General features: G+C 43.7%; 1 protein-coding gene across 5 annotated transcripts in view; it reads right to left on the bottom strand.

Moving 5' to 3' along the window:
- The window catches only part of MEI4 (meiotic double-stranded break formation protein 4), a 216,775-nt gene that overhangs the window by 165,637 nt on the left and 38,613 nt on the right, over positions 1-12,525 (bottom strand). For all 5 annotated transcript variants that reach the window (XM_081530383.1, XM_081530380.1, XM_081530382.1 and 2 more), the window contains one exon: positions 9,211-9,456. In XM_081530383.1, the coding sequence (XP_081386509.1) occupies positions 9,211-9,456 (246 nt within the window). The remainder of the gene's footprint in view (positions 1-9,210; positions 9,457-12,525) is intronic.

The raw sequence follows: 12,525 nt of genomic DNA, 5'->3' as shown, positions 1-12,525 counted from the left end.
TGTGGTCTGAATGAATTAAAAACACACAGGCAATATTTCTCTCTGACTCTGAGAGCAATGGGAGAGACCAAAGAAAAATTATCACGTGTTTTCCATGAAATAACTGACGATGTGAAAGGGTGGATCCGTGGGTGCTGAAAGCAGCTCCTTGCTTCAGAAGCCCGTCCACAGCACACACCCAGCGAGCACGCTAATCCATCAAACACAGATTCGGTCTTTACAATAACTTGAAGCAGGGTTTACAAGCAATTTAATTTTTTAAATTCCAGAAATGAGGTCTCTAAAACAGGAGGTTCAACTAAAAAGGCAAGGATTTACATGCAGCAAAAGAAATGTAATAATGTCCTTCCTCCGGAGTGAGGGCTGTGTCTCCATTCTTCATTTAGGAATTCACACAGCTCCACTTGTTATTCAGGTAGCTGGTTTGCCTCTTAGAACCACTCAGAATACAATGCAAGTACCTGTGTTTATGGGGTACATGTGCGACAGACTTCAAGATTCAGTGTCTTCTGTCTTTTTGCCTGCAAAGGGCTAGCATTCATCAGCAACAATGTATTTCTTTTTAGCTATGTTACACCCTATACTTTTTGAAGGATTGGTATAGTGTAATCAGAATTTAAGGGTTTCTACTGGCTTCTAGAATACAGTCTATTGGTTCTCCTATGCAATATTTCCCCTACAATATATCTCCAAAATGACGTGAAACAGCTATAAGAAATATTTTCCCCTGAAAAAATGGCGGGGGGGGGGTGCCTTGGACAACTGTACATCTTATATACAGAGAATACGGCACATATACAGGATGGCACACAGGATGCTAATGAGGAAGAGGGAAGCAGGATGGGGTGAAGAAGAGAAGGGATAAAAAGGGAAGAGAGAAGTTCTAGAAGAAAAACCTACAATACTCATTCCTTGGATTCCTATTATGTTTACAGATATACTTCACTGAATGGTACGGAATAGCATCAAACATGGCTGCTAGAGTCAAGTTACGTTAATGTTGCTGTTTTATCTTTCGTTCATTTTCTCTACATTCTACTACCTGCCTCAGCTCAGTCAGGCTCTAAAGGAATACTTTCTCAGTTCTTTGGTGACTGAGAGCCAAATATCATCAGCTGGTATTAAGGAAAGTTTCAGAGTCTTGCCCACAACTTCCTCGATGTGTGACATTCACATGGCTTGACCCCTTTTCTGGAGAGATCTCATTATGCTCTCTGAACACACATTTCACGCTTCTGTGTTCAAGTCACTGGTTTCAGTGGTTCTCAAACTTCAGTTTTCATTGGAATCACAGGGTAGGGGGTACTGGTTAAGCCACAATATTCCATTAATGTCCCCACTCAAAACTACAGTCCACAACTCTCTACCTGGATTCTCTTCACTGCACACTGAACTTAGCTAAAAAAAAAAAAATAGTTTTAGGATGTTTAGTATCCAAGTATTAAATCCAGAATCCTTGAAGTAACATCATCTTTCTAACAGAATCTTGAAATTTGAAAACCAGAAGCAGGGTATTCAAAAAACACAAAACCTGTTTAAAAAAAAAAAAAACAACTAAATATAACCCTAAATGGAAAGACAAGATTAACATCTGCTCCAGGTTAAACTATTCCAGACGCGTTACAATGAGCGATGACCTAGGAATGCACAGGTACAGTGAGCATTTCTAGCTTCTGTTCCACAGAGGGGCTGTCAACATCGCCCCTCTTCACTTACCCTGTTCTGATTCCACCGCTGTGCGCACGCACAGCTCCCTCAGAGGAGAAGCCCCGATCCTCACCCTACTGAGTGGGTCCCCTCCCTAGGAGGCTGGATCTTGCTCTCTGATCCTCCTTCCATCACTACGGCGGTCTGGGAGATCTCCAGAAACGACAGATCAGCAAGACCACTTTGTTCCAGGTATGAACACTCACATAAAACCTTGTCTAAACATATTCATTCAGTAAATGTCACCTCCCTGCGAGGGACGGTGCTAATCTAGGAATACATAGGCAATGAGAAAAGACACTCCAGGCAAGCATGGAGCGCAGGTCCGGCGGAGAAGACAGGCTGATTCAACCTTTTTAATTTAGTTCACAAACTCTGTGAACACTACAGAATATTATCAGGATCCCCAGCAGGAGAATCTGATCTAGTCTTGGGAAGCAGTCGACGAAGGCCAAAGAGATTTTAAACCTACATCAGCAGAAAAGAAGACTGTATCACACAACTAGACCAAAAGGAGACCAAAAGGAACACATCCTCCAGAGAGAAACCACCTGCATAGAAGCTTGGAGCTGAGAAAGAACAAGGTGGATGCAAGTAAGTTGAAGAAAGTTCATGCATCACAGAGCAGAACGAGGAGGACATGGTGGTGAGGGGCTGGGCTAGGGCTGGAAGCAAGTACCACACTGCGGAGAGGCTCAGGGTCCATTTTATGGGGAGGGGACTTCATCCGAAAGTGAGTGAGAGGACCTGAGACCAGGCTGCGACGTGCACTTGAACACAGCAAGGCTACAACCACAGACGTGGAGTCCAGTTGAGGATTTTCAGGCAAAACCAAGGCAGTGGTCCTGCGAATGCAGAGGAGGGGAGGGACTCCAGAGATGCCCAGCGAGTACAGATGCCCCACCAGGGCACTGCCTGGACACACCGGATGCCACCCTGAAACCCAACACAGGTTGCACCACACAGTGAGACTGGAGCCTGGCACAGGGAGGACTGATGGTCCCCATCTGGAACACTCCACGCTGGGGGATGCCCAGCTGCCCCACCCAAGCCCAGCCTCGGAAGCTCCTGGCTCCCTCAGGCCCGGCCCCGGGCCAGGACGTGGCAGGTCCTCCTTACTATCTCCACTGTTCCTCTCAGAGCCAGCTCCTCTGATTAGAAGGAAGGTACTCACATTCCTAACTCATCACTTTGACGCTGTGAAAGCCATTCTATATCCTGAGCTTTTTCCAGCCTTCACTTTAATATCTTTGTATGCTGACTGTCTCTAATATCTAAAGTTCAATTCAATTTTTATACATAATGAGTAAAGCTTTTCAAATGTACAATTATAAATGTATTTCAAATTATTTTCCAAGCTTTCCTCAGACGCCTCAAAATTATTCAGGCCACATTCTCTGATGTTTATATACGTTATGCCTATGTGTTTTAAATCACCTTCAATTTGAGGCAAACTCCCTTTCTAACGATATGTGCCAGTTTATAACACAAGAGCTTATGTGAAGAAGGAAATGCTTAGGCCTTCATTTTCTAAGCTCCTTCAGCATCTGTAAAACAGGGATGGCCCCAGCGTATAAATGCTGAGCTCCACAACTGCGTCTGCAAGTCTGTTATTTGCTTTCCCTCCGGTATGTGGTCTGCAACCAGGTGAGAGGGAAGGGACAGGAGAGAGGCAGCCGGGAGCCACGATGAGCCCCAGGCTGGGTGCCGTGCTGGCAGCTGGCCGCTGCCCTGAGGCTTCATCAGCACGCGTCCAGCTAAGAACCCCCGCCTGAAGGCAGACTTCCAGGAAACGAGACAGGGTCTGCGGGCAGGAGGCAACAGGCGGTGAGGGTTTGCTCCTCCAGGTGTAAAGCAGTAAGGGGGAGTTAGACAAACTTGAGCAGAGTCAGCAAGGACAGGGAGGCTCCAGAAGCCATCTGGCTGGGCCAGTTGTTTCCCGGGACCCACACCCAGAAAGAGCCAAGTTCAACCTAAACTGACAGTTGCCCTGCCCACCACGCTCCCCAGCCCCAAGCACGTGACACTGAAGCCACAGATGCCGCGCAGGTGTGTGCTCAGTCCTGGCTGACTCTCTGCCACCCCATGGACGGCAGCCCTCCAGGCTCCTCTGTCCATGGGACACTCTAGGCAAAAATACTTGTGTGGGTTGCCATTTCCTCCTCCAGGGGATCTTCCTGACCCAGGGACTGAATCCAGGTCTCCTGGGTCTCCTGCACTGACAAGGCGGATTCTTGACTACTGAGCCCCCTGGGAAGCCATGAGCATTTATTAAATAAACAGATACATCAATGAGTTAATTTGGTTTGATTTTCTCCTACTTTCTTTTTGCTTTGGCTAGTTGTTAGTCCAGGTATCTATGTATCATTTATGAAGATACTGAGTACTTATATTTTAGGAGAAAAAGCATATATCTGACAGGGTGTCCATCTCCATTCTTCCTAGCAACTGTCCAGACTCCCCCTGCCTGCTCCACACTCACACACACAAACACACTCTGATTTTAGATCTAAATCTGCTCATTGAAGTCCCAGGCCATTGTTCCCACTAATGTCCTCTGCCTGTCAACACACTCCGTTCACACCCTGGTCAACATTTGAGAACAGCCACTAACGCCCTTCTAGTCTCTCTGCTCTGTGTCTCCCTCACCTACCTACTCAAGTGCCAACTAAATCCTTGCAACATCATCAGGCTATCATTTAACAGGAAGCTGTTGTATAGAACACAGTTTTTGTCTCTCTCTCATTTTCTCTCCTATAAATCAAAAAGATTCTTGGGGGAAAAAAGCAGCTCTGTAATTTGTTTGTTATCTCCTCCACTTCGCCACTCTTTAAGTTAGGATGAGCTCAGTTACAAGGAAGAGAATACTAGTATAATAATGCCTTAAACCATCAGTAATGTTCAACTCTTTGCAACCCTATGGACTGAAGCCTGCCAGACTGCTTTGTCCATGGAAGTGACCATTGTTGACCTTTGAAAAACTCCTAATAAATTCACCCTAGAGTTGCTTTGGTTGCCCAGCAATGACAAGAAGGACCAAGGCTCTTCTTATCCTCCTGCTTCATCACCCTTACCATGTTGATGTAAATTTTTCAGTATTGCCTCATGGCTGTAACGTGGCTGCCACAGTTCGAGGCATCACATCTTCATATGGTAGTGCCCACACAGGAAGAAAGCAGTTGAGGTAAAAACATTTTAAAATTTGAATCATTCATGGACTTCAATCTCTTTATGCTACTGCTGCTGCTGCTAAGTTGCTTCAGTCGTGTCCGATTCTGTGCGACCCCACAGACGGCCACCAGGCTCCCCCGTCCCTGGGATTCTCCAAGCAAGAATAGTGGAGTGGGTTGCCATTTTCTTCTCCACAATCTCTTTATACAAAGTGACAAATCTTTATCAAAAGCTCTAAAGATTCTCTTTTAGTTTCCATTGGTCCCTGTCCAACTTTAGGACTATACTGGCAAAACAAGTCTAAGCCTTTCACAGATGAATGCAGTAGGCATGGGTGCATGTCTGCCAAATCAAAACTGAAGTATTTTAGTAAGGAAGAAGGAACCAGGCTATTGTGTAGACAACTAAACTGTCTGCCACACATCACCTAGAAGGCTTTTAGAAATGTGACACTGGATATCCAGATTTCTTTGGTCCATCCCACCTCCTTCCCTATCTCCCTACCCTTCTAACATCATGGCATCTGGTCCCATCACTTCATAGCAAATAGACAGGGAAACAGTGAGAACAGTGATAGACTTTATTTTGGTGGCTCCAAAATCACTGCAGATGGTGACTGCAGCCATGAAATTAAAAGATGCTTGCTCTTTGGAAGAAAAGCTATGACCAACCTAGACAGCATATTAAAAAGCAGAGACATTACTTTGCCAACAAAGGTCCATTTAGTCAATGCTATAGTTTTTCAAATAGTCATATATGGATGTGAGAGTTGGAGTATAAAGAAAGCTGAGTGCTGAGGAATTGATTCTTTTGAACTGTTGTGCTGGAGAAGATTCTTGAGAGTCCCTTGGACTGCAAGGAGATCCAACCAGCCCATCCTAAAGGAGATCAGTCCTCAGTGTTCATTGGAAGGACTGATGCTGAAGATGAAACTCCAATACTTTGGCCACCTGACACGAAGAACTGACCCACTGGAAAAGACCCTGATGCTGGGAAGGATTGAAGGTGGGAGAAGAACGGGATGACAGAGGATGAGATGGTTGGATGGCATCACCAACTCAATGGACATAAGTTTGAGTAAACTCTGGGCATTGGTGACAGACAGGGAGGCCTGGCATGCTGCGGTCCACGAAGTCAGAAAGAATCGGACACGACTGAGCAACTGAACTGAACTGAACTGACCCCCCTCCCTCCCTATCTCCCTACCCTTCTTTCATCCCTTCCATCCTTCTGTTCTTCCTAACTTCCTTTAAGAACGTGTAGAAAAATAAATCCGAATAATGAAATAGACAAGTTCTTTAAGTGCTGTATAAACCATATCATGCTTCCTTATTTGTTTACCATGCCACTTCAGCTCTGCCTTATTCAATTCTGCTTTGCTCAGTTGCTTCAGTGGACAGCTGATGCTGTAAATTAAGTTCCCCCGTCTCTCGGTCAGGAAGCATTCCGTTCACGATTTAATGAGGGTCTGTGGTCCCTGAACACTGGCGAACAGTTGCATGTATAAAGAAGCCCTAAAAACTCCAGACATTAATATTTTACAACATAAATCACCTATATAATAGTTTGACTTTCAGGGATGGCATTTTCTTAGAGCAAGGCATGTCAGTCTTTTCAATCATACATCTTTAAACACCAACTATGTTCCTCCTTTATTTTCCTATCAATCTAATAACCCCCCTTGTAGTTTTTTCCCTTTTCCCTTTAATACTAACTATTTATCTGAATCTATCCATTTATTCCTCACTTTTCAAGTTTAAGCTAACAGATGGAGAGACAGATTACTCCCAAACATCTGCACTGAAATGCTTTACCTGCAACTCCTGATGTGAGCAAAAGAGATTTTAACTACAGGATATTTGAAAACTTCTCTCACAGGCACTATAAGGGAAAGAGTCCAGACTAAAAACAAGCTGTTACTGAGGCTCTTACTGCCAGGTCCACTCACGTTCCAACCAAATCAAACACACCACTGTCTCGGTGTTGTAAACAGACCCTCGATGGTGAATAACAGCTGGGTATTGTGGATGTTATGATATTCACAGATCAGTATTAATGGGAACTGCTACATATGTGCCATTATACCAATCACATGACTGTACAAAATAGATAAGATATATTGACTGCTACTCATAGATATTCTCAAAGAGAGCACTGCATAGAAACCAGAGGAACTAAAATGTGGCTGTGAATCTTGTAACAGTATCTTTGCTCAGAAAATAATGAGACTTTAGTTACATACGGATTTTGGTTGAGAGTTTTCCTGACATTAGCTGGTACTTTGTTACCCACAGCAGGCACAGGTTCTCTACACCTACGCATCCTAGCAAGACAGCCACACTCTCCATGGTTCCTTTCCTCTGTCCACCCTGCAATGTTGGAACCTGCAGCCTCCCCATCACAGGTCCACCCAACCTATAGCCTAATCCACAGTGACAACATCACTATCACTTAGATACCAATGGGTTCTTGCTGTCAGTCTGTATTTCCAGGCTGCTTATCTCCTCTGAGTTTTAGGACCCTACTTCTTTCCTTCTAGGTATATCTGCCTGGACTTAACCTTTTATCATGTACTCTGATTTCTGTGTTCACTGTCTGAATTTAAAGCACTGCAACCAATTTAATGAATTAGAGACCTCAACTGCCCTCCACACCTCCAGCTGCCTTAACCCCCTTTGAACTCATTCACAAAAGTCTCAAGCGCTTATTCTGGAATCATGCATCTTAGTTCTAACAATCACAGATCTAGCCCGACTCCTCACTCTTCATGCGGGCTTCGGTAAACCCTTTCAGAACCTGCCTCCTTGCTTCCCATCATGGCCAGCACCAGAGCATCCTCTACACTCCACTTCATTGACGAACATGGATGAAGCACCTGCTGTGAGGTCAGGCTTTGGGGTGGGTATTGAGTAGAAACTGCTGAGCAAATCAGAGACCCTCTACTTAGCAAAGCTGGAGTCAAGTCAAGGAGATAAGGCAGTGACCACCTAAGCAAATAAACATATAACCAACAAGGGGGTGTTTGGGTTAAAAAATAACTGTGGGGGGATGCAAGTAGAGTGGTCACTGAGCAGGTATGGCTTAAAAAAAAACCTCTACGAAGGGGAGAGGCAATCATATGTCAAACACCTGATCACAGCAAAGATGCACTGCAAGAAGAGCCCACAGTGGTCAGCGGGAAGCCCAAGGTGCCCGGAGCGCATGCGCTACGAGGAGACCATGCACCTGCAGGGGGGCAGAGGTGACGTCATGGTGACATCACCAGCTGAGCCACCAGTGGGCATCTGGTGCGAGCACAACGGGAAGTCAGGAAAAGGTTTTCGGCAAAGGAGTAAGATGATCTGATTTACGTTTTCAGCAAATCACCCAAATTAAATTTTACTATCACAATATGAGGACCAACCCTCTGAGTCAAGAAGGTGAAGAGATCCTGAGGAAGGAGGTGCCCACGTGCTCCGGTCTGTCCCAGGGGGTCCCCGTTTTCCCTGCTGTTCTCAGGTCATGCTTATAGCTCCCCTTTCACTCTCTCATAGGGGTCCCAAGGGAAGCACCCTGGCCAACTCACTGCAGGGATACTCCTCAGGCTGACATCCAGAGTCTTTCCGAACCTGCTCCCCATCAGATCTCCACCTCACAGTGTCCTGGGCTCTGGAATACAAAACTGGCCTGCTGGACGGGACATGGATTCTCCCTGCTGCCCTGGCTCTTGCTCCTACCTCTGATCGCAGGCTCTGATCATCTCACTACCAGATAGACCCTTGAGGGCCCAGACCCAAGGAGCCTCTCCAGGAACCAGAAAAATGAATGGCTTCCTTCTCTGCACTTTCTCTATGCTAACATTCATTACAACTAGGTTCGTTATCTGTAGGTCTGCTTCCTCTGCTAGAATGGTCGGTACTACATGGTAAAGGCAGTACTTTTCCTATGTATTTTCGGGTCCTTGCCACCCACTGCACACCTGGTCCAGAGCTGGGACTTGATACAGGACTGCTGGACGAATTATGCAATGTAAAAGCAATAAATAATACAGAGTAAAATACAAGGATGAACAACGAGATTTTAAAATTAATTTCTCCAGGAGGCTTAAAGCAGTATTGCCTTCATCTCTAGACAATTTTTAGTCCCCAATTTCAGCCTCATCCATTAGAAAGTGACAGCAAGCTTTTTTTTTTTTTTTACTTTTAATAAATGACTAGAGGCAAAAAATCTTTATAGTGCAAGAAGTCTAATTTTAGTACACCGAACAACTTGAGTGTTTTGGTAATGAGTTTCTAAGTAACTGTGAAACTGACATAAAACAAATGGACACATCCCCAAGTTACATCCACTCACCACTCTTACATGATCCTGAAAAAATTCTGCTCAGGAGAAGTTTCTGACGTAATTGTAGAACCTCAGCTTCCAAGGCTTTGACTTTTGATCTCCACCTTGATTCCTGCCTGGACACCATGCTCGCAAGATGCTCCGTGTACTCTCTGCTGCTTTTGTCTGCTGGTTTGGAGCGGATAATCGCCAAGGCCAGGGCCAGCTTTGAAGTTCTCAGATACCATGCTTGATTATCCATCTTGTTTTTTGTCCCTGTCATGTAATTAAAAAAAAAAGTTACAGAAATTCCTTTTAACTTTTATAGTACATTTCATTCACTCAAAACTGATTGCATGGAATAACACTAATTAATAAGTTTACATTGGAAGCCACCTAGCAGAAAAATTTTTCAAGAAGTGAAGGCAGTGTTAAAAAAAATTATACAGAAGAAAAATGCAAACAAAGGCACATTAAGTGTATTAAGATTCAAAGCAGTAGATCCAGATAACCTGACAAATTCTTGGACAGAAAAACACAGATTAATTCATTTAGTGGTTTCTAACCAGAGACACACATAGGAATCTCTGAGGGAGCTTTACACACACACACACACACACACACACACATAAATGCCTGGTCTCTCTCTCTCTCTCTCACACACACACACACACACACACAAATGCCTGGTCTCATCCCTCCAAAATTCTGATTTAGCAAATCTTGGATACGACTGAGGCTTTTATATATTATAAAGAGTTCACTGAGTAATCAGAACCACTAACTTAAATCGTTCATTTAAATTTAAACCCTTCTCCCCTCTCACCCACCCTAAGTCCTGAAGTCCATGCTTCCCAAGCCTGCATTCCTCAGAGGACCTTTACCTCCTGTCTGTGTCTCTAACCAGGCCCCTCCAATCCATATTAAGAACAATCTTGCAAATATTTGCACCATTTAAGCTGTGACTCTGCCTTGAATCCGTACCTCCATCCAACTGCCACTGTGAGCACACTTTTCCAAACCAGGACTGGACCACAGTCTGACCATCAAGAGGACAACATGGCACTGTATGCAGGGGCTCAACACCATCACCCCTTCTGAAGTGTAAACCCCTGTGGACTCCACCATGATTTACTGAATTTCAGGGTTTTGCACATAAAAAGTGCTCCAGTAACATTTTTAATCAATGGTTGAAAAGGACAATGGTCTAGAAAATTCAGGACTTTAACTGCCACATTTACCTACCAACACAATGCCAAATTCCACATTTCAAACTTTGTTTCCTTCAGTTTCTCAAGACTATTCTTCCACTACGGTTGGATCCCAGTCATACAAATAGATGTACACAGTCCCAGGTCACTCACATTCACGTCTCTGCCCCTGAATTTTCCCAACTTATGACGCTCCAACTCTTACAGCTGCCAAGGCCCTGTGTACACCTTTCGAAGAACAGTGTGGTGTGGTGGTTTAGTCACTACGTCGTGTCTGACTCTTGCGACTTCACGGACCCTAGCCTGTTGGGCTCCTCTGTCCATGGAAATCTCCAGGCAAGAATACTGGAGTGGGTTGCCATTTCCTTCTTCAGGGGATCTTCCCGACCCAGGAATCAAACCCAAGTCTCCTGCATTGCAGGCAGATTCTTTATGGACTGAGCTATGAGGGAACAGTGTATATACCCTCATATCCAGTCTTACCAGATGTATGCCCATCGTCTACAATGATTACCTATCTGATATCCTACAAATTTCTACTGGCAATATACAATCTAACAGGTAGCATAATGCTATTTTATTATAATCAGAGATGAACACAAAAATGTATATATATATGTATATATAAAATACAATGTATATTATAGGATTATTTATAATATTTAAAACTGGACAATCAAATAGTTAAGTAAATAATGGCATATTGTACAAATAATAATTACACATCCATTCAGTATTGGATTTTTAGGAATATTTTTATTATTAGCACATGATGTTAGCAATGTGCTGAGGGGAAAAAACAGTGAGTTTACGAAATTATATGTATAATAGGTGCTCTTAATTATGTGTAAAATTGGAAATACAAAAATTAAACAGGACTCCTCTCTACTGGAGAATTATCACTGATTTTTCCATATTTCTCTAAATTTTCCTGATTTTCTACACTGAATACATATCAAATTGTAATCAGAAAAACATTTCTAAAAGATGGATTTCTAAGAGCAAAGTACGGCTGCCATTTTCCCAAGCTTTCACAGCTGTGGAATGCACCACGGATTAGCTGCTGTTAAGATGGACAAACTAATAAGAGGTGTGGCCCCGCTTACTTTAGCCCTGGCATCAACCACCTCAGTCGGCTGGCACGTCCCCCATCCACTGGGCTGGCCACGGCGAGCAGGAGACCGTGGCTCTCAGGGCTTCTGAGAGGCGCCCTGGGCAGAGCGCACACAGGTGTGGACGCCGCTCCCTAGGAAGGCTGACACTTACACGCAACAGTACTGATCACAAGAATAATAAGTGACCTATGTAAAGTGTTTCTGTTAGAAAAGAATGTGACATTCAACTATGAATCGTGGGAATCCTGACCAAAAAAAAAAAAATTAGTTTATCAGCATAAGAAGACAAAGTTCTCCGCATAATAAAAACACAGCAAACTCCTTTCGTTTTGTGGAGATATTTAATTGATTTAAGCAAGCTAAAGCTGATTAATTAGATGTTCTGATTTTTACATTATCTGATGAGATGTTAAGGGGCTTCCCTGGTGGCTCAGATGGTAAAGGATCTGGCTGCAATGCAAGAGACCTGGGTTCAATCCCTGGGTTGGGAGATCCCCTGGAGAAGGGAATGGTTACCCACTCCAGTATTCTTGCCTGGAGAATTCCATAGACAGAGGAGCCTTGCCGGTTACAGTAAATGGAGTCACAAAGAGTTGGACATGACTGAGCAGCTAACACTTTCACTTTCATGTGATGTTAACAGTCTTAAAACCATGCTGAGTATCATCAACAAAAAAAGATCAAATTATAAAGTCTTCCTGGATCATATGTATACCACAGTCATTTTTCTAAACATTAATCAGAATGAAAGGTACCACAAATAAGCAGAATACAGTTCCCAATAGGTATCTTTGGTACAGACTTGCATGGTAGAAATCACATTCAAAACGCACACAGAACTACAACCTATATCCAAACAGCGAAGGCTTTTATTAATAAACCCCTTCCTTATGTCTTTAATTTTTTGTATGTGTATATTATAAACACATGCTTCTTTATTTTAGAATAGCCTTCCTATCCTCAAAGTGCTATTTGCTAGGTGAAGGTAATTCTATTTCCCTTAAAATTTCACAGAGAAG

This window comes from Giraffa tippelskirchi, chromosome 9, assembly GCF_054371585.1.
Source record: "Giraffa tippelskirchi isolate mGirTip1 chromosome 9, T2T-mGirTip1v1.2.pri, whole genome shotgun sequence".
Taxonomy (NCBI): domain Eukaryota; kingdom Metazoa; phylum Chordata; class Mammalia; order Artiodactyla; family Giraffidae; genus Giraffa; species Giraffa tippelskirchi.
The sequence above is the reverse complement of the archived record's forward strand: the minus strand, read 5'-3'. Positions and strand labels throughout refer to the sequence as shown.